This window comes from Myotis nattereri, assembly GCF_964212035.1.
Source record: "Myotis nattereri genome assembly, chromosome: 2".
In the NCBI taxonomy this organism is placed as follows: Eukaryota; Metazoa; Chordata; class Mammalia; order Chiroptera; family Vespertilionidae; genus Myotis; species Myotis nattereri.
The window spans coordinates 60,220,533-60,242,204 of record NC_138076.1 but is presented as its reverse complement, the minus strand read 5'-3'; the positions used below and the strand labels follow the sequence as shown (position 1 = coordinate 60,242,204).

At 41.7% G+C, this 21,672-nt stretch overlaps 1 protein-coding gene across 2 annotated transcripts in view; it reads right to left on the bottom strand.

The window, feature by feature from the left end:
- The window catches only part of TBC1D4 (TBC1 domain family member 4), a 195,151-nt gene that overhangs the window by 35,019 nt on the left and 138,460 nt on the right, over window positions 1-21,672 (bottom strand). The window contains exons 6-11 of one of the 2 annotated variants that reach the window (XM_081084189.1): window positions 19,692-19,783; window positions 19,232-19,342; window positions 15,025-15,144; window positions 4,197-4,271; window positions 2,674-2,900; window positions 932-1,096 (exon numbers count right to left, since the gene is read on the bottom strand). In XM_081084189.1, coding sequence (XP_080940315.1) covers window positions 932-1,096; window positions 2,674-2,900; window positions 4,197-4,271; window positions 15,025-15,144; window positions 19,232-19,342; window positions 19,692-19,783 — 790 coding nt within the window. The remainder of the gene's footprint in view (window positions 1-931; window positions 1,097-2,673; window positions 2,901-4,196; window positions 4,272-15,024; window positions 15,145-19,231; window positions 19,343-19,691; window positions 19,784-21,672) is intronic. The other variant, XM_081084190.1, reaches the window with a different exon arrangement.

Sequence of the window (21,672 nt, the reverse complement as noted above, 5' to 3'; positions counted from 1 at the left end):
ACGAAGCTTAGATTTTGGGGCCCAAGGCAAAGACACATACAAACAGTATAAAAATAATAATAATTTTAAAAGATTACCATGTTGACAGTATGGAGTTTCCTCAAAAAACTACAAATGGAACTCCCATTTGACCCTGTGATCCCACTTCTAGGAATATATCCCAGGAAACCAGAAACACCAATCAGAAAGGATATATGCACCCCTATGTTCATAGCAGCACAATTCACCATAGCTAAGATCTGGAAACAGCCTAAGTGCCCATCTGTAGATGAATGGATTAGAAAACTGTGGTACATCTACACGATGGAATACTATGCTGCTCTAAAAAGGAAGGAACTCTTACCATTTGCAACAGCATGGATGGAACTGGAGAGCATTATGCTAAGTGAAATAAGCCAGTCAATGAAGGAAAAATACCACATGATGTCACTCATTTCTGGATAATAAAGACCATTATAAACTTATGAACAAAAATAGATACAGAGGCAGAGCTGCCTCGAACAGACTGTCAAACTACAGCAGGAAGGCCGGGGAGGGTAGGAGGGCAGGAGGGGGGCGGGTAAGAGATCAACCAAAGGACTTGTATGCATGCATATAAGCATAACCAATGGACATAAGACACTGGGGGGTAGGGGAGGCCAGGGGATTGTCAAGGGCGGGGGGAAAAAAGGAGACATATGTAATACTCTTTGTAATACTTTAAGCAATAAAAAAATAAAAAATAAAAAAATAAAAGTTTCAAAATGCTGGTTGTAGAATTTTTCTTAATAAAATTAAGTGGAATGAAAAACCAATATATTAGAAATAGATTAGAACAAGCACAACATAAGGATGCATAAAAGTCACTCCAAAATTAGCCACTCTTTAGTAACGCATCAGTATATCACACTGTGGAAAATGTTGCTTTGCAAACAGAGGACACTGATCTCACCTGATTTCATTTTCATACTGTGGGGACAGTCTACCTGAATTCTGGTAAAAGCCTTTCAGGAAAGAGGGGGCAGTGAAGGAAGGGGCAGAGAAGGAAGTGTGCAGACTTGGAAGGCTGGAGGAAGAGTTACTCTCCTTGTGCATGCGCCGAGCAGATGGAAGAATGCTGAGTACAGAAAACACAGCAGATTGATCTTAATTTATATTTTGGCAAAGTCTTCATTCACTATGAAAAAGTATATAAACAAGTTCGTGTTATTCATGTAATCTATCCTTTAAAGGCTCAGGGCTGGATCTTATGGTAGGGGTCAGGGGACATGCAGTTCTCTCTATTTAAAAGTATGACCTTGTTTCACCCTTTCACAAATTGAATTCCTCCTGTGTTTGTCTCTACTAACAGTTTCTTAACAATTTTAGGACAAACAGTGTTTGTTTTTACATGCAAAAGATACTTTAAGGGGGAAAAAAAATAGGAAAGCACAAAAAATTACAGGAAACAAGTTCCAGAAGGAAAAAACGATTATCAGTAGTTCAAAGACTTCACTATTTTAAAGACATAAATTCTTCTAACAATTTAAGGACAACATGTTTGGCTGCTGGAATTATCGTATCTTTGGCCTCACAAACATTTATGTCCATATTCTTTCCTACAGCCACGGTTTCATACGAAGCCTTAAATCGCCAGCATAGGTCTTTTTATTTTTAGAAGATTCTTTTCCTAGCATGTTTTTACAACAATACAAACAGCATCTTTTTATATTGATAGAAATTATCTGAGCTTATACATTATAAAATGTAGAAAGCATAGGGAAGAATAGATATCATTTCTAGTTTAAAATAATATTTTAAATTCTTAAAAATAATTTTTCCTGAAAATATAGATAAAGTGATCATAAAAAAAATCTTGATAACAATGTAAAATTTAACCTCTTTTCATTTAGCATTCTGATTTGTGTTTTTGTTTTCTTCAACTGGGATCTCTACCAGACCATGTTTCCCATATCAAACTCACAGGGAAAGAAGAAAAACAAAATTAGCTCTAGGATATAAATTCTGATTTGTATTACACAGTAAGACATATAAAAGTTCTACTACTCCAGATTTACCCCCGTTATTATTTCTTATCAAATGCCAACAATTTGGCTGAGTTATGTTTTTAAATAACCATGTAAAGTAATTCCTACGGCTACTTCCTGTCGACTAGGCTGTGTGTATTCTTTATAGACATCATGTTATTCAAGATAAAATTTTTAACAATTTTCTTATTTGGCTTTAATTTATTATGAAATAAAATATAGTTACTTTTTGTCTCATGCATGAAGGTAATTTCGGTGATTTTTTTGAACCCTGGTATTTTACTGTAGGCCCCCAAGAGAGTTCTGCTGCTCTGTTGTTTTATGAATTTGCTGACTTTGTTTCATTAAGTGATCAAGAAGACACTGATAACATGTCCTGTCAGCAGGTTATTCAGGCGAAACCACATGTGTAATATCTTGCTTCCTCTGTTTTTCTGGGGGAAAAAAGTTTCCAGCCAAAATGCTTTAACTCAGCTCTCTGGGTATGCCTTCAATCTTGCCTTGTTTCACCTAGTAACTAAGGTCTTTATCATTCAATTAATTTTGATGATCTTTCTAAAAACTACAGGTAGGCTACAGCACGACGTCACAACAAATCTTGACTCCACCGTGATCAAAACAGGTCGGGAGGAGCTACTTCCCACTGCAGAGAGAGGTCTGGACTCACCTGCACTGTTCGCTGGAGCTCTGCCTCAGGAGAGGGGAGCGCATCCCATGAGCCCTCCCATCCTGCAAATTCAGCTTTCTCTTGGTGATTGACGGCGGGTGGCTGAACGTGTGTGCCCGTCTTCGAAACTGTGGGGAGTCAGAATCCTCTTCAGGGAACGTCTGCCAACCTGAGGCCTGTGGGGAGGCCGGGGGCGTCCCTGGCGGAGAGTCTCCGGGTGAGTAGTCCTGCGAAGCAAGCAGAAGTGAGGTCTTTCTTTCCCCCAGAGATCATGGCAGACCTGTCCACACAGAGCTCAGAAAGGACAGGGCACCTCTTCTTCCTCCTGGGTCAACACAAAGCTGGTGGGGTTTTGTTTTTTTTCATTTGATCCATGCTGAAGGCTAATCAGTATCCCCACAACCCATTTCTTCTGATAGCAGCACCAGTAAAGATGGGCCAGAAAGTGAAAGGGATGATAAGAAAAGGTATTCTTTTCCCTAACGCTTTGTGGTAAAATGCTGTAGCAACTCTCATTGTTGCCAGAAAGATGAAAAGAGATCATGACAAAAAAAAGGGTGGAGTCTGCGTTTACGTATCTACTGATTTCCGTGACATGTCAGTTGCATGCTTCCTGTACTCTCAAAACAATATCACAACGTTTAAGTGTCCAAGTCTGGTGGCAGAGCCTTCAGGGAAATAAAATAGAGCCTGTTAAGTGTCTTCCTTCACCATGAATGTTTCTATCCAACTACATGTCCCCTGATAGTACATTTTTTAAAAGACATGAAAAACAGGAAATGAATGAGAAGTGAGTTATGCTGGAATGCATCTCATATTGCATGTGTAGACTTCATAAATCTTTCAATTTAGATAGGTATGCTGTTTATACTCTCCAGAACAATCACCGCTGTAGAAATGCTTAGCTTAATAAACATGAGTTAGGGCTAAAAGACTCACAGCTGAACCAAGTCCTCAATTTTATCAACAGAAAGTTTAATAAAAAAATATTTTAATATTTTTTCATTAATAAATAGGTTGCATATGCCTCAGGTTCCATGTTGCATGATACAGGAAACAGGAAACCAATCCTACTGAGAATTGTCTATGAGATAAAGAGCATAATGTTGCAGTTAAAATGGATAAAAATGGAGGGGGGTAACATGGAGAGAAAACAAAAGATAACAAGAGCACAGCACAAGTGCAGTAATTCCATGGCTCATTCTTCTATGGCTTTGGGGTAATGGCTGCTCAAATACTGTCCTCATACTAGCTCCGAATAGTAAGCGGCCTGATAGAGCAGAGTTAGTCTGCAAGGGGTATGTTCTGTCTCACATGAGAAAGCTTCAGCTGAGTAAAGAGCAACATGCTCATATCCAGAATATTCTTATTTAAAACAATAAAGCCTCAAATATATTTTCTGAAATCATAAATGACTCAGAACAAAATAACTAAGCACACAAATTACCATATCAGTGTTGGTTTGTGCCAAGTCCCAATTAGTGGTTAAAAAAAGGGGGGGAGGGGCTTGTCCGCTTGCCTACCTTCTCTGAAGCAAGACTGTTTGCCCGTTCAAAGCTGTCCATACTTCCAAGCCGCCCTCTCATTCTGTTAGCTCCCTAAGTGAAGAGAATAAAGTTAAAGCATTCAGATGGTCTGAATTTTTACTTTAAAACTACTATAAAAAGCAGTTGGCTCTTTACGTTAGCATTAAATTGATCCCTTTTGTGGTTCACTCAATTTCTTGGCAGTATTAAGAGCCATTGCAGCACAGTAAATAGAACTATTCACTATCTATTTCCAATATTCTTAACTCAGCCTTTAGATGACTAGATATCAGACCAAGCTTTTTGGAGTCATTTTGGTTACAAGATTAAAACATTTTTCATCCCCACAATCAGTGTGAGAGAGTCCCATTAACTTTGTGTGTCATGTAGATAAACACAAACTGGAAGGCATAGCACATCTAACCACCACATGGTTTAATACATACAACCTTCCTACGACCAAGCAGCAAACATCATAATTCACATTGCAGGATTATAACAGACACATTTTAAGAAGAGAAAACTGCATCCTAAAATGTATGGATTTGAGCTTCATTCATTATTCCATAATCCAAAACAACTTCAATAAAGGATTACTCTCTAAAAAGACTAAATAACAGTCCGCTTCAATATTGGTGAATATTGGATCTTATTTTTCTTTTCACATACCTTTGGTGTAGATCTCATAGATGGTCTAAGAAAGAGGAACCTAAGAGATCATCTTATATACAGGGTGGGGCAAAAGTAGGTTTACAGTTGTGAGTATGGGAAAGAGTTTATTCTTGTATTATTACTTATTAATTATTGTATTACTTCCCATACAAACAACTGTAAACCTACTTTTGTCCCACCCTGTATTTCCCTCACTTCATACAGGAAGAAACTGAAGCCAACTTTTGAAGGAAAGAGGATGGAAGGGCAGGCTGGGCACCATATCATACAGAAGGTCTTAAGAGACACACCACAGACTGAGGCATTCCATGTAACACCAAACCCATGGAAAAGCTCTAAAAAGAGTAACTAGAAATACAAACCATGTGATACAAACTCTGCAAAATAAAAAACACATGATATTTGTACAGCAGTTTATAGTTTTAATGTTTTGTGGCCATACTTTCCTGGGTTTAATTTTTGGAGGGAAGAGTGTTAAATTTCATTTGAATTTTTAATCAAATTAATATCTGCACAAAATTTCAAAAGCCAAATGGTGCTACCAAGCTCAAAACGAGAAGTGACAGTCACCATCCCGCCCCCCTCTCTCACACACTGAATCCCATTCTCCAAAAGCAAATACTTGAAAGTGCATTCAAATACTTGCTTCTGGTATTCAACTTATATTACTATTCCTAAGCTTTCCGCTTTAGGCACTATTTATTCACTTCCTCCTTCGGAAGATGAGACTTTAGTATTCTTACTTCATTACCCACTCCTAAACACACTCCCTCTTTCCCTCTTCTCTTAATAGTTATATCACAGGTTTCAGTTAAAACAATAATGTGTGATTCAGTGGTTCTCAACATTCCTAATGCCGCGACCCTTTAATACAGTTCCTCATGTTGTGGTGAACCCCAACCATAAAATTATTTTTGTTGCTACTTCGTAACTGTAATTTTGCTACTGTTATGAATCGTAATGTAAATATCTGATATGCAGGATGTATTTTCGTTGTTCGCGACCCACAGGTTGAGAACCACTGGATTAGATTATTATGACTTTGTAAATAGTGTTTGCAGCTGAGCTATATATTTGACTCTTACTACAACTTATAACTTGTGCAGTCTGTTTTTCAAAGAGTTAGCGATCACTGGTGTATTACAGAAGTCACCAACAGATCTCAGTAGGGTCAAACAACCCAAAATCTATGAATTACATTTTTTTCTTTTCATTTGAGTTACCCATTATGAAGGCCTCTGTCTCCTGACCCAGTCTGGACTGGCTGCAATGTAGGCTTGCTAAACAGATCTGCCCAGTATTTTCCCTCACTATGAACCTAGAGATATCTTTTAATGCTGCCCTATGTTGGAATTTCTGTTTCCGTGATCCAGGTCTTCCTCTTTCTCAGTTTCCTTCTGCATTTTGGTAGAGCACCTAGACCAAGTGCTTTCTGAAAAAGGGAGACTGGGAAATAGTTTTTTTAACTTACATGTCTGTAAATGTCATTATTCTACGCTTATATTTCATTAACAGTTCGGCTGGATATATAATTTTGGTTACAAACGTTCCTTCACAATGCAAGCATTGCTCAAGTGCCTTCTGGCACCGAAGACTAATGCCATTGTGACGGAGCCTTTGTATGGCCTGCTATCTCTCTCTGGAACTGATTCTAAGTTTACCCTTGGGCGTTCTGAAGTTTCACAACCATGGGCCTTGGCATGGCTTTATTCAGTCGTTCTATTGTACATATTCTGAGCCCATTAAGTCCGGAAACATGCCCATTAGCTCTGGGAAATTTCTGAAATGATTTCTTTGAAAATTTCTGCATGCACTTTCCCTTTCTGAAACTCCTACCATTTGGCTATTGGATCTTCAGACTAATCTTTTGACTTTTTACCCTGTTCTCCTATTTTCCATCTCTTTGCCATTTTGCTTTACTTTCTTGAAGATTTTTTTTAACTCTAGCTTCCTAGACTTTGACCTTTTCTTTTTATGTCTATTATCAGAAAGTTTTAAGAGTTCTTTCTTGTTCTCAATTGACTATTTTATATTTATGGTATCCTATCTTGTTTCATACAAGCAATATTTATTCTTATCTATGTATATTACTTATAGTGTTATATTACTGGTGGTTCTCTAACAATTACACAAGCAATAAAATTAAGAGATGCATGCTTATCGTGTGCTATGTACTATATTAAGCATTTTACACTGCATTATCTCATTTATCCCTCACAAAAATTATGTGAGGGAGGTGTAGTTTTTAGCTCAACTTCACAGATGAAGAGACTGAAGCTCTGATATGATTACGATGCCAAAGCTTACATCGCTAGTTAAAGGACAAAGCATCAATTTGAACCCAGGAAGCACAATTTAAAAGTGAAGCTCTTGAGCTCTTACTCAATACTCCTCCCTGAAGATAGAGCTTTGTGAAAAGTAGAATTACAAACAAAACTAGCCTTCATTGGTTACGTGTAATAACACAAATGCCTAGAATCTGATCAAGGTTATTTCAGTTCTTCAGTTCTATACTATAACATGTCACACTTCCAATAATAAACTATATTTGCGGATGATAAATGACTGGGTAATTGTGTGTGGCCAAGAGGTAAATATTATAAAGACCAGGTCACTTTCTGCAATTTTTTAGCTGCTGCTTACATGCCAACCTGCCTGGTTATCTTAAACAGGTTATTTGCTCACAATAGTAAAAGTAGTAAGATGGGTATTGAACCATTTGCATTATTATAATAGCAACTTAAATCACACATTTTACTCACAGAGGTATTTTATCCATGTATTGCGTGTGCATGTATATGTGTGTACAAAAAAAAACTTACTGAGGTGTTGGGGGTCCATCCATCTTCTAGCATGTATTAGTACTTCATCTCTTTTTATCTATATTTCATTGTATGGCTTTTCCAGCTTTTTAAGGTTTAAACTTAGATTATTAAATTTGTACCTTTCTTCTTTCTAACATGGACGTTTAGTGCTGTAAACTTTCATCTAAGCACTAATTATTTCCATCATACTTACAAAGGGTTTCTTTATTCTTCATCTAATTGAATACGTTGCTTTTCTTCTATTATCATTATTATTTTTTGGTTTTTAATGTCCTTTAATATTCCAAGAAAAAGGTAATAGGATGAGGAACATGAGAGCTGATGAATATGTCCATCAGGTTCAATTATAATACTCCCTGAAGAATTTAAAGACACTTTTTTTTCAAGCAAGTACTTCACCCAATCAGTACATTCCTATCATGTTCTTGACCAAATGCCTGAGATCAGAGTTTTTAAATCTTGGCACTATTGACATTTGGTTTGGACCTGATAATTCTTTTTTTTTTTGTTTTGTTTTGTTTTTTATTAATCCTCACCCGAGTATATTTTTTTCCATTGCTTTTTAAAGAGAGTGGAAGGGAGGGAGAAAGGGATGCGGGGAAGGCGGGGAGAAAGAGAGAGAGAGAAAAACATCAACGTGAAACATCAACAACACATATATTGGTTGCCTCCATGCCCCAACTGAGGCCGGAGTTGGAAACTGCAACCCAGGTTTAAAAAAAAAGAAAGAAAACTTACTTATTGTTTTAATTATTCACACATTTTCAACAAGTAAGGACAATGGATATTACTCTGAAGAAAGCATGAAATGAGGACTGTTTTCCAATGACTCACACTTTAATTTATAGTCCTTTTTTAGAAGTATGTATATTAATAAATATATTAATAAATATTCTCTTTTGGTAAACTTCAACTTGAGAAAAAGCAACAAACAATCCAAACACAAGACTGTCTTTTCACCTCTGAACAGACAGCTGTTTCAGTTTTACTATACTGTGATTTGGTAATACATGTGTCAAGCCTTTTCCCTTGGACCCACTTTTTGATTGTCAGGGATCTGAGCTTCTCAGCTATTTAAAAATGTATCCTATTTCATAAACAATTACAGTCAATTAAATAAAATACTTTTACATTTAAAAATGACAGTAATTATGAGTCAAACTTTAAGTCTGAAGTGTCAATTTTCTACTTTTTATTCAAAGAGGAAAAACAAAACAGACAAATTTTAGTACACAAAACCCCTTTTCTATTGTAACCTTTGATACAACATGGGTGGCTGCCAACCTTCCCAGTAAGTCCATTCTGCTGCACATGGTGCAGGCAAGACCTTGTTTGGTCACGTAATTTATGGCACTTGGCGGCATTTGTGACGTAAAAGCTACAGTATCCACCTTGATCAAAACAGACTGGCTGTGCTCTTGCTTAAAGTGTCATTACCGTCATTCAAAGCTACGAAGTGGCACTTCAAAGACAGCGGTGCAGGTATTGTGCAGAATGCCGAAGTACTAGCTGGATTAAGAGAGGAACTCTACATATCCTTTTGTCATTTGGTAAATAGCAACGTTTCAGAGCTCCCACTGTTTGGACCACTTCATATCTATAATGTGATACTTTCCTAATATACTGACAGTTCATCCTCACAGTAATGTGAGGTAAGCTGATAGTAGTATGCCTGTTTCATAAATGAGGAAACTATAGCTTAGAGAAGGTAAGTAATTTTCCCAAAAATTAAAATATAAAATCTGCTAGGGGCAGGTCTTGAATGAACATCCCCTGACCATCTATCTAAATGGACTTCCTATTAAAATTCTCACCAACACACCATGGGAGACAGGGGAAAGAGAGGAGGAAGGGAGGAAAGAGAAGGAGGGGAGGGAGGGAGGGCGGGAAGGAAGGAAGGAAAGGAGGGAGGGGGAGGGAGGAACAAGAAAGAACATAGCTAATTAATACACTTTGAAGAAAATAAGGTAGTAAAAGTTTTAAGAAAAAGTTGCATGAACACACTTCTGAGTAATCTCCTTAGATACTCTTATTCTAGATTCTGTGTCTGGTGATAAAATAATAGCGCTGAAAGCTGCATACTTGCTTTTGATAGACTTAGAAGAATCTCAACCATTAAGAAAAATACCTATAGAAGTATTTTGATTTCTAGCAAAATAAAAAAATAAGAGCACTATATATCAGAAGTTACAATGTCCTAATGCTATTGCACTTTCTTGACCTTGTCACTCTTGAAGGTAACAGGCTACTGATTATTTTGTGGATTATCCTATATAATAAAAGCCTAATATGCTAAGTGTCTGACCATTCGTTCAACCATTTGACCAGTCGCTATGATGTGCACTGACCACCAGGGGCAGACTCTCCGACCAGTAGGTTAGCTTGCTGGGACTGAGCAAGAGGGGCCGGACATGCCCTGGAGCCCTCCTGCAGTTCCTCCCCAGTTGGCCAACCTCCTGTGGTCTTTCCCCAGCCCCAATTGTGCACCAGTGGGGTCCCTCAGCCTGGCCTGCGCCCTCTCCAAATCTGGGGGTGTCAGAGAGCCGGTTTCAGCCCAATCCCCGCAGGCAAGGCCAAGGGACCCCACTGGTGCACAAATCCGTGCACCAAGCCTGTAGTAGAGGATAACTTGAGTTTGTTGATATTTCTTCATGATCAGGTTCAGGTTCTGCCCCTTTAGCAGAAATACCACCAAAGTATTCTTTGTATCAGATGTCCCGTTGCTGATGATATTCAATTTCATTACTCCATTTTAAACTTACTATTTTCCTCTTTGTAAACAGTAAGTATTAATTAAATCCTGTTCAAACTCTTAATGTATTCATTTATTTTTCATGTCAGAATAGACTCATGGTTTCCTATGTTATGCAATAGATTCATCTGTTGCTATCATTCATTTTGATGCTCATATTGTCTCAGGTGTCACCAGTGGGAGCCCTTTATGGTTTTTATGTCTTTATGACATAGCAGCATCTTTCTTTGAGCATTTCCTTACTAGTTAGATTACCAAGATACTCTGGTCTTATCTTGTACTTTCCCTACAGTCCTGAAACTAGCCATTTCTCCCAGGATCATGGTTGTCTCTTGTAGAATGATATATAGAAACCCAAATCTGGGTATTTGTCACCCAGCAAGACTTAATTCATTATCTGATATTATCTGTAGAAAAGCTGGTCCCAGCTCCTATCAGTGGACAGAGCCAGAGACCATATGTACACATTTAAACACACATGTCAATACATATATTATATGTATCCTCTATAATAAAAGGGTAATATGCAAATTGACCATAACAGCAGAATGACTGGAAATGACTGGTCACTATGACATACACTGACTACCAGGGGGCAGATGCTCAATGCAGAAGCTGCCCCCCTGGTGGTCAGTGAGCTCCCACAGGGGGAGCTCTGCTCAGCCAAAAGCCAGGCTGACGGCTGCCAGCACAGCGGTGGTGGTGGGAGCCTCACCCGCCTCCTCAGCAGCGCTAAGGATGTCCGACTGCAGCTTAGGCCTGCTCCCCGCTGGCAAGTGGACATCCCCCAAGGGCTCCCAGGCTGCCAGAGGAATGTCTGACTGCCAGCTTAGGCCCGATCTCCCAGGAAGCAGGTATAAGCCAGCAGGTGGACATCCTCCAAGGGGTCCCAGACTGCTAGAGGGCACAGGCCGGGCTGAGGGCCCCCCCGAGTGCACAAATTTTTGTGCACCGGGCCTCTAGTCCTATCTAATAATAGACAAACATGGTAATTGACCGTACCTTCGCTATGCCTCCCATTGGCTAATCAGCGAGATATGCAAATTAACCCAACCAAGATGGCAGCCGGCAGCCACGCAGCTGAAGTGAGCAGGAGGCTTGCTTGCTCCAGTGATGGAGGAAGCCAAGGTTCTCTGCCTGCTGCAGCCCAGCTCTGAGCTCCAAAAGCAACAAAGTTTCAATTATAGAAGGTAAACAAACCCCAGATACCTGCTTTCAGCAGGCTGTGGCCATAGAGCCGAAGCGAGCAGGAGCTCGGTTCTTAGCTCCAGTGATGGCAACAAAGTTTTAATTATAGAAGGTAAATAAATCCCAGAATAAAAAGAAAAAGAAAAAAAGGAGAGGCTGGGAGCTTCAGTCTCCAGCCAGCCTGAAAATGGCCCTCAGGCCCTCACCCAGACTGGTCAGGCACCCCAGTGGGGCCCCCACTCTAAAGGGTGTGTGGCCAGCCTGAAAAGAGCCATCAGCCCCTCATCCAGGCTGGCCAGGCACCCCAGTGGGGAACCCCACCCTGAAGGGGGTGTGACCAGCTGCAAACAGCCATCAGCCCCTCACCCAGGCTGGACAGGCACCCCAGCAGGACCCCCACCCTGATCCGGGACACCCTTCAGGGCAAACCAGCTGGCCCCCACCCGTGCACCAGGCCTCTATCCTATATAGTAAAAGGGTAATATGCAAACTGACCCTAACAGCAGAAAGACTGGGAATGACTGGTTACTATGACACACACTGACCACCAGGGGGCAGACGCTCAATGCAGGAGCTGCCCTCTGGTGGTCAGTGTGCTCTTACATGGGGGAGCTCTGCTCAGCCACAAGCCAGGCTGATGGCTGCCAGTACAGTGGTGGTGGTAGGAGCCTCTCCTGCCTCCTCAGCAGCACTAAGGATGTCCGACTGCAGCTTAGGCCTGCTCCCCACTGGCAAGTGGACATCCTCCGAGGGCTGCCGGGCTGCCAGAGGGATGTCTGATTGCCAGCTTAGGCCCAATCCCCCAGGAGAAGGCCTAAGCCAGCAGGTGGTCATCCCCCAAGGGGTCCCAGACTGAGAGAGGGCACAGGCCAGGCTGAGGGACCCCCGCCCCCCCCCCCCCGCCCCAGAGTGCACAAATTTTTGTGCACCGGGCCTCTAGTAATATATAAAATCCTATTCCTCAAAAATATAGATAGATGATAGATAATTCATAGATAGATAGATAGATAGATAGATAGATAACCAAGATTCCATGCTGTTACTTCTGAGTTGAATCCAACAACACAGAATTCATTATAATTTCCTCCCTTTGTATATTTGTAATTCCTTTCTCCCAACATCCCACTATCTTAATACATTATATCCCCTCTGTGCAATTGGTCTCCACAACTGCCACCTCACAGACACTCTCCCCATCCTATTCAAGTTCCAACACCCATGCTGAGTGCCACCCCCAGGCATGGTCGTCATCCCCACCCTGCACAGACTCTAACTCCTTGTATCAGGCACCATGAGTGCTTTCTCCTCTCCACTCTGGCTCTGACACCCTGCACTGGGCCTCATCAACTCAGGCTGCAACTTCCTAAGTTGACACCCTCCTCACCACACTCTGGTTCCCACATGCTGCCTTGGGCCACCCCACATACAGCACCCACTAGGCACTGTCACTCTGCTCTGAGCCATTGCGGTTCCCCTGCCCTCCAACCCCAAGACACCTGCTATTAGTTGATCTCACTAACAGCATTAGGACTGAATTGTTCAGGAAGAAGAAAATGAAAGGGAATAGGAATCACTTTGCTTATTTTTAAATAGACTATATTCTTCCTCCACATTTACTAAAAGGAATACATAAATTTCTGTTCACTTATACTCAATATTTTCAGCATTTCCTATCAGCTCCTAAAATGAGCAAAAGAAGGATTTCTTTATAACTTTACTAGAGGCCTGGTGCACAAAATTAGTGCACTCAGCAGGGGGGCTGGAGGGGGGGACGTCCCTCAGCTCAGCCTGTGCCCTCTCGCAGTCGGGAGCACTTGTGGGATGTCCAATTTATGGCTTAGTCCCGCTCCCCACGGGGAGCAGATCTAAGCTGGCAGTCAGACATCCTTAGCATTGCTGCAGAGGTGGGAGAGGCTCCCGCCATCGCCACTGTGCTTGCCAGCTGTGAGCCAGGCTTCTAGCAGAGCAACACTCCCCCTGTGGGAGTGCACTGACCACCAGGGGGCAGCTCCTGTGTTCAGTGGGATTGGGCCGAAACCAGCTCTCCAAAATCCCCTGAGGGGTCCTCGATTGTGAGAGGGCACAGGCCAGGCCAAGGGACCCCACGGGTGCATGATTGGGGCCAGGGAGGGACCCAGGAAGTTTGCCAGCCAGGGAGGGACCGCAGGAGGGCTCCAGGGCATATCCGGCCTGTCTTGCCCAGTCCTGATCATCCAGACCCCAGCAGCAAGCTAACCTACCAGTCGGAGTGTCTACCCCCTGGTGGTCAGTGCACGTCACAGCGAGCGGTTGAATGGCCTTAGCATATCATTAGCATATTACCCTTTGATTGATTGAACAAATGACCCCAACAACAGTACACTTAGCATATTAGGCTTTTATTATATAGGACTAGAGGCCTGGTGCACAAAATTCATGTACGGGGGGGGGGGGGGGTGTCCCTCAGCCTGGCCTGCACCCTCTCCAATCTGGAACCCCTTGGGGGATGTCCAACTGCCAGTTTAGGCCCGATCACGTAGGGCTCCTAACCACTCACCTGCCTGCCTGCCTGATTGCCCCTAACTGCTTCTGCCTGCCAGCTTGATCGCCCCCTAACTGCTCCCCTGCCGGCCTGATTGATGCCTAACTGCTCCCCTGCCAGCCCAATCACCCCCAATTGCCCTCCCCTGCTGGCCCGATCGCCCACAACTGCCCTCCCCCACTGGCCCGATTGCCCACAACTGCCCTCCCCTGAAGGCCTAGTCACCTCTAACTGCCCTCCCCTGCAGGCCTGGTTGCACCCTATTGCCCTCCCCTACAGGCCTGCTCTCCCCCAACTGCCCTCCCCTGCCGACCTGGTCACACCCTACTGCCCTCCCTTGCAGGCCTGCTCTCCCCCAACTGCCCTCCCCTGCCAGCCTGATCTTGCCCCCAACTGCCCTCCCCTGCTGGCCAGGTCACACCCTATGGCCCTCCCCTGAAGGCCTGGTCACACCCTACTGCCCTCCCCTGCAGGCCTGATCACCCACAACTGCCCTCCCCTGCAGGCCTGATCACCCACAACTGCCCTCCCCTGCTGGCCCTCTTGTGGCAGCCCTGTTGTGGCAGCCATCTTGTGATGATGTCGTGCAAGGGCATCATGCCACCTAGGCTTTTATTATTTAGGATATATCTTCACTAATAAATCTCTATTAGTGAAATTCAGATATTATAATAACCAGAATAAATCTATATCTGAGAATGAAATTTACCCTGAGAGATTATTTAAATTGTGTTAACAAAATTACAGTTATCATGGTAGTTTTTGTTGTTTTTTAAAAAAGGACTTTTCTGTGAGTCAACTGAGAATGAAACAAAGCAGTTACTAGTAAAGAACACAGATATTAAAAGGGTCTCAGTGTACTCTTACCCTTGAAAAGATATTCTCCAGGGAGCTAGTTAAAGATCTCTTAGCTTTATTTTTCAGAACGTCAAGTTTGAACCTTCCACTGCTTGCCGCATTTTCCGGGATTGTACTATTTGAAAAAGTCTATAGAAAGAAAAACAGATAAATTTTAGTTGGGAATACTCAAGGTTAATTGAGGCTTTAAAGATGCCATTAAAAAGCACAAGAATTCTTCTGCAGCTCTATTAAGGAGAAATAATTTAGGTTCCACACTGTGAACAGACAGATTATAAGGGAAGGGATTTACTTTTTAATACTGTAAGTAATAAAAAGACAGAAATAAGGTCTTTTCTTTATGCCTTTTCTTTCTGCTAATTTATTCCATCTGCATTTAACAAAAATTACACTGGAAATGTTTTCATTGTTGTTATTTTGATTATCAACTATAGCCATTTCTTTTGAAGTTGCATATTTGTATTTAAATTGCCAAGAAAAGTGCAGGAAATATGTTTTAAAAAATGCATTTTCTGGAAAGCTGGATTCCTCTATGGCCTCTATTACAATTCCATTGTCTTTTTTGTTGTTGTTGTTGTTAATCCTCACCTGAGGGAATTTTTTTCCCATTGATTTCTTAGAGAGAGTGGAAGGGAGGGAGGTGGGGAAAGAGAAACAGAAAGGGAAGAAATATTAGCAGGAACTATAATTTGTTAAAAATCTTTTCTTTATAGTGTCCTCCATCACACAAAAAACAATGCACATACGAGTAACTACTCACCCACTGTTTTTGTCCTTCTGGTCAACATCACTATCACCATCAATGACTGATAAAAGCAAACCCATTAATAGATTTTAGTCTACAGACTCATAGAGAGAGAGCAGGCAGACAGCTCTCAGTGGTGGGGAGGGAAGGTGTTGGGGAGGATTAAGCAAATAAGAAAAAAGAAGAGAGAAAGAACTCACTGACATGGACAACAGTGTGGTGATTGCAGGGCATGGGGGTGGGTAGAGATGGAAGAGGGCATAGAGGAGATAAATGGCTATGGAAAAAATCAAAAAGCTAAATAAACAACAACTCAACACCTTCTAAAAAAAAAAAAGATTTTAGTCTTTATGTCTCTTGACCTTCCCACTATATCACTGGCCATTGTTGATCTTATTTCAGCTCTCTCCTACCTTGGTCACCTACCATAATAAGCCTTTTTAAGCCCCTTTATACTCCATTATTCCTTTTCAGTCTGGTTTACTGGCCTAATGTTAATCCACTCATTGCCTGAAATGTGGGTGTTCCTCAGCACATCCCCCTCTGACTTTCAATCTCTGCCAAAGCTCATTTTCTCCACATTTGCACTACCAACTCAAATGCCTCCATTTTTTTAAAATTAACCTATTTTTCTAATTAAATCTCAAGCACGTTTCTTAAACTCTTCTCATTTCCATCCCGTACCCCACTCTCATCTTCCTTCTGTGTTTTCTACCTCTGTTTATCCAGCCCCCCCAAATCCGAAACCTTGAAGCCTCCCGCTCCCTTCCTTTACATATCTATCCAGTCAACACTAAATCCTAATGATCATGCCTCCCATAGTCCTGAACTCAGTTCCTCTCCGTGTTCTAGTTTGGCCTCTCACCCAAACAAAATTTTCAAGACAGAACCATTCAATCTATTTGTGTACCCATGCTATCTCTGCCTGCTAATACTTATATCATTGTACTAATCACACCTTATATCCATATTTTAATTTATTTGAGTACATGTTGGTTTCTCCTCCTAAATAGTTAGATGGCAGAAAAGAGCTGTCATTATTCATCACCACTGCCTAATAATAGTATGCACGTTATAAAAGTTTGTGCAAAAATTAAATGAATCACTTCTCACATATTCCATTGTAAAATTCTCCGAACTTGAGAATGTGACTTTATTCCTAATGCTGTCAACACCCACCAACCTGTTCCACAAATTGACTGTTACTGTGATAATAAAATTTTCTATTTCAAGTACAAATCTGGTCTTCTCACACTCTTACTTGAAATCCTTCAATGACCAAGGCATAGCACTGAAGGCTCTTCATCATCTCACCATTGCCTGTCTTTCCAGTCTTATTTCCCCATCAGTCTCCAAGCGCCCCCTAAAAAACCTGGCCGATACCGGTTTGGCTCAGTGAATAGAGCGTCAGCCTGTGGACTGAAAGGTCCCAGGTTCGATTCCGGTCAAGGCCATGTACTGGGTTGCGGGCACATCCCCAGTAGGGGGTGTGCAGGAGGCGGCTGATCGATGTTTCTCTCTCATCGATGTTTCTAACTCTCTATCTCTCTCCCTTCCTCTCTGTAAAAAATCAATAAAATATATTTTAAAAAAAAACAACAACAAAAAAAACCTGTATGTACTTCCAGGGCCTGCACGGAGCACGTGTTCACTACTGGTCACAAAGTTACTACACAACTCTGTGCTCAATGTCCCTTTCTTAAAACATACTTCCTCAACTTCCTGATTAGCAAACTTTATCTCTCTTAAAAATCCAGCTCCCCCCCCCCGCCCCCCAAAAAATATCTTCTTGAATTCTTTAATTCTTCCCTCTACCCTACACTCTACTCAAGCTCCAGAGCAAAGACATAGCTACTTTTGTGCTCACTGCACATCCTTTTAAAAAGCTATTTTGTTGCTTCTATTATGTGTGTCCATCTGTTTGCAATCCCTTTTGGCATATTTGAGCCCTTCTCTGGAGGGAACATCATTTATTCATCACAGTTTTGTTCAACATTATCACTCAGGTTGGCTCATAGAAGGTTCTCTGGAAGAACCTGTTCAACGAATAAGTTAAGGAATCACTAGTAAAGTGATATGTGATTTGTATCACATTAATCAGACCGTCAAACCTCAGAGGGAAGGGAGGGGAGGGGTAAGGGAGAGAGATCAACCAAAGGACTTGTACGCATGCATATAAGCCTAACCAATGGACACAGACACCAGGAGGGTGAGGGCATGAGGGGGTGAGGGGTAAGGACACATATGTAATACCTTAATCAATAAAGGGAAAAAAAGTGATATGTGATTTGTTCTGAATAAAGTGAAATAAAGACACAACCTGAATTAGTGTTATTAAGAAGTAAATATGTCATCAGCTCTTTACATGCTATTGGTGGTGGTCTTGCTTTATTTATATGCAACTGAAAATACATTCTAAACCATGTGCACAAAAAGAGCATTCATGAGTTTGCAGCTAGAATAGCTGTCTCCATGATATTACTGATTCTTTGGGTGTTTGCTATTTACCAATCAAGACCTTGTGTGTGGACTGACAAGAATCTTGCCTCTCCCATAAAGAATTTAAATTAGGGGCATTGCCCATAAAAAGAAGTTATCACCAGAAATAACTTATGACTGCCTGGCTGGTGTGGCTCAGTGGTTGTGTGTAGGTCTGTGAACCAGGATTCCCGGCCAGGGCTCAGACTTGATCCCCAGTGGGAGGCATGCAAGAGGCAGCTGATCAATAATTCTCTCTCATCAGTGATGTTTCTATCTCTCTCTCCCTCTCCCTTCTTTTCTGAAATCCATAAAAATATTTTTTTAAAAAAAGAAATAATTTATGATCTATCTATAGGGCAGGGCAAACTCCTAATTACTGAACATCTGCTCTTCTTATCATCCAACAATGACTATCCTCCCCTAAGAAGCCCAAGGCACCCTTACCTCAGAATGTCACACAGTCCTCATTTCCCTTTCTGTTTCTGAAACTCAGCCTCTCTCATATATGGGATCTCTGACTCTCAAGTATGTGGGGTTCCCGTACACAGTGTGTAATTAAATTGGGTCATTTTATCTTATTCATCTGCCTCATGTCTATTTGATTATTTGAGCAGAAAAAAAAAAAAAAAGCCTAGAAGGGTGAAGGAAAGTTTCTTCCTCCCCAACATGTTCCCATGAATTTAAAATAAAATAATGGATTAATGTAACTGAAAATTCATGTTCACCCTAAATCATGAAATGTTTTTAATGATTTTATACCAAAAAAAACCCCACAAATGTTTTTACACTTAAAAACCATTATTATTTTATCTCAATGTGCCAATGTCCATTTGAATTTCCTAAGAAACTCCTAAAATGCTGAGAAATAAATCTGATAAGACTTGAGCCCTAAAGGTAGAACGCAAAGGAAGGAAACTCCTTTCCCATTTTCTGTGGTCATCTGACTGCATATAGAGACAAAACAAGGTCAAGAAAGAACCCTCTCCTCACCGACGGGCCTTCCCCGATGTGAATGTGTGTCTTCTGCTTGGCTTCACACAGCTGCCTCAGGTGCAAAATCACAAGTTCATTTTCCTCCTGGTCGCTGACTGGCTTCATTTTCTGTTGAACAGACAAACCAAGAGCACACTATGGCAACACAGCTTCTCTCAGTTAATTTTATTCCCACTTGGTTCTATCTGTCTGGCAGACAAGCCTAATAAAGCTCAGCATTTCGCTGCTCTCAGAAGCACAAGTACCAGTGGCATTCTAGTTACTACCCAATTGCTGGGGTCCAACCCCAGCAGGTCCAGGGGTTCCCAAAGGTGTAGACGGAGTCGGTGGACCGGCTCCCGGCACCCAGTGGTACAATGTTTAACTTCAGATACGGAAATAAGAAAAAGAACTTAGAAAAACAGGATCCAGTTCTCATTCCTTATATCTTATTTGTGAGGATTATAATCAAGGTTACCTGGACTCGTTCAAAGATGTCCGCTTGCTCATTATCCGTCAGGGATGAGAGATGCCTCTGAATCACCAGCTTGGCTCTTGGGGGGTAGAGACCTAAGGGAAATGATGGGTTTCAGCACTGAGTGCAGCTGCAGGAATCAGAATGTGTATCATGTACCACAGCTTATCCCCACGTCAACAGGCTCCGAGGTTACGTCTTCTCAAGGAGACGTATCCCTGCCTACAACAAACCTTGGAGCACCACCGTGAAATCAAGAGGACGTGAAGGAGCACTAGCCGGTTGGGCTCAGTGGATAGGATGTCAGCCTGCAAGCGAAGGGTCCCGGGTTCGATTCCGGTCAAGGGCACATGCCCGGGATTGTGGGCTCGATCCTCAGTAGGTGGCATGCAGGAGGCAACCAATGATTCTCTCTCATCATTGATGTTTCTATCTCTCTTCCTCTCCCTTCCCCTCTGAAATCAATAAAAATATATTTTTTTAAAAAGAGGACATGATAGAAAACCTCATCACCAAAATCACTGCCCCATCAATGATCCTGAAGTCAGATTTATTAACAAAAAAAATTCTAAATGATACATCAACAGCTTAACCAGATAGATACCATTGGATATAGTAACAATCTAGCCACCACAGGAACTTGTGGTGAATTAACATTATCCTAGTTCTTGACACGGAAATCAAAGCTAAACACTAGCCTTGGCCAAAATCTCTAAGAATAAAACCTGACTTTTAAAAAATAAAGAAAAACTGATAATGTTAAAAGGTAGAGCTAGAGCTTAGACAGGCACACCTCCCCCATCACGCAGGTCTTGTTCTGTGGTAATAAAACGTCAATAACACCATTAATATTTAGTGACATTTTTAATACTATAATTTTACCAAGAAAGTGTTTGCTTCTTTATACCTTTTTATGTTTTTATCTATAACACTGTTACACATAACATATTAAATCCTTGAGCAAAATTTTTTTCCCCATAAGAACATTTTTTATAATTGTTTTAAAAAGAGAAAATGTAATTCATATTTACAATGATTCAAATGACCATCTATTTTTAAGCAGTAGAGCTCCTAAACATAGTTCCACTTATAATACTGCTTGCTATTATATTTTGACTAGAGGCCCGGTGCACAAAAATTTGTGCACTCAGGGGGCGGTCCCTCAGCCCAGCCTGCGCCCATTTGCAGTCCAGGATCCCTTGGGGGATGTCCACCTGTCGACTTAGGCCCAGTCCCTGGGGGATCACGCCTACGCTTGCAGTCAGACATCCTTCTGGCAGCCAGGGAGCCCTCGAGTGATGTCCGACTAAAGGCTTAGGCCCCCAAGGGAGCTATGATGAGGAAGCTGGGGTGACAGAGGAGCCACGCTGCCCTGCCCTGCCGCCCTGGGTCGGGTCACACACAGGACGTCTGCCGCCCTGAGTAGCAAATAGCAGGCCCGGATGGTGGCGGGGCAGGCAAGATGGCGCTGACCCGCCCTGCCTGCAGTATGAAAATTAGCCGCCATCTTTGTTGGTGGTTAATTTGCATATCACGCTGATTAGCCAATGGGAGGCGTAGCGAAGGTATGGTCCATTACCATGTTTGTCTATTATTAGATAGGATTAGAAAGAGGAAACCTACCTATATATAATATTTAGTGAACCTAAGAAGTAATCTGGCACTTTAAAATCACTGAGAGAATCACATCAAAATATGTTTTGTTGTGAAAGAACTAGAATTTGTTTGATGGTTGTCAGAATGTGCACAGGGCCACCACTGAACCTGTTCTAACCCACTTGCATGTCTATACTGCACATCAGAAAGGAGAAAGAAAGGCTTCTGAAACCCTCAGCTCCATCTTTCTTTGTGCAGTTCCAACAAAATTCTGTGAAAACTTGTGCTTGCACACAGGAACAGCAGCACTAAAGTTCACTGTGATATGCGATGACACCCACTACCCCATAGTTTATTGGCTGGCAAAGTTAAGAGGTTCCTTAGGCGA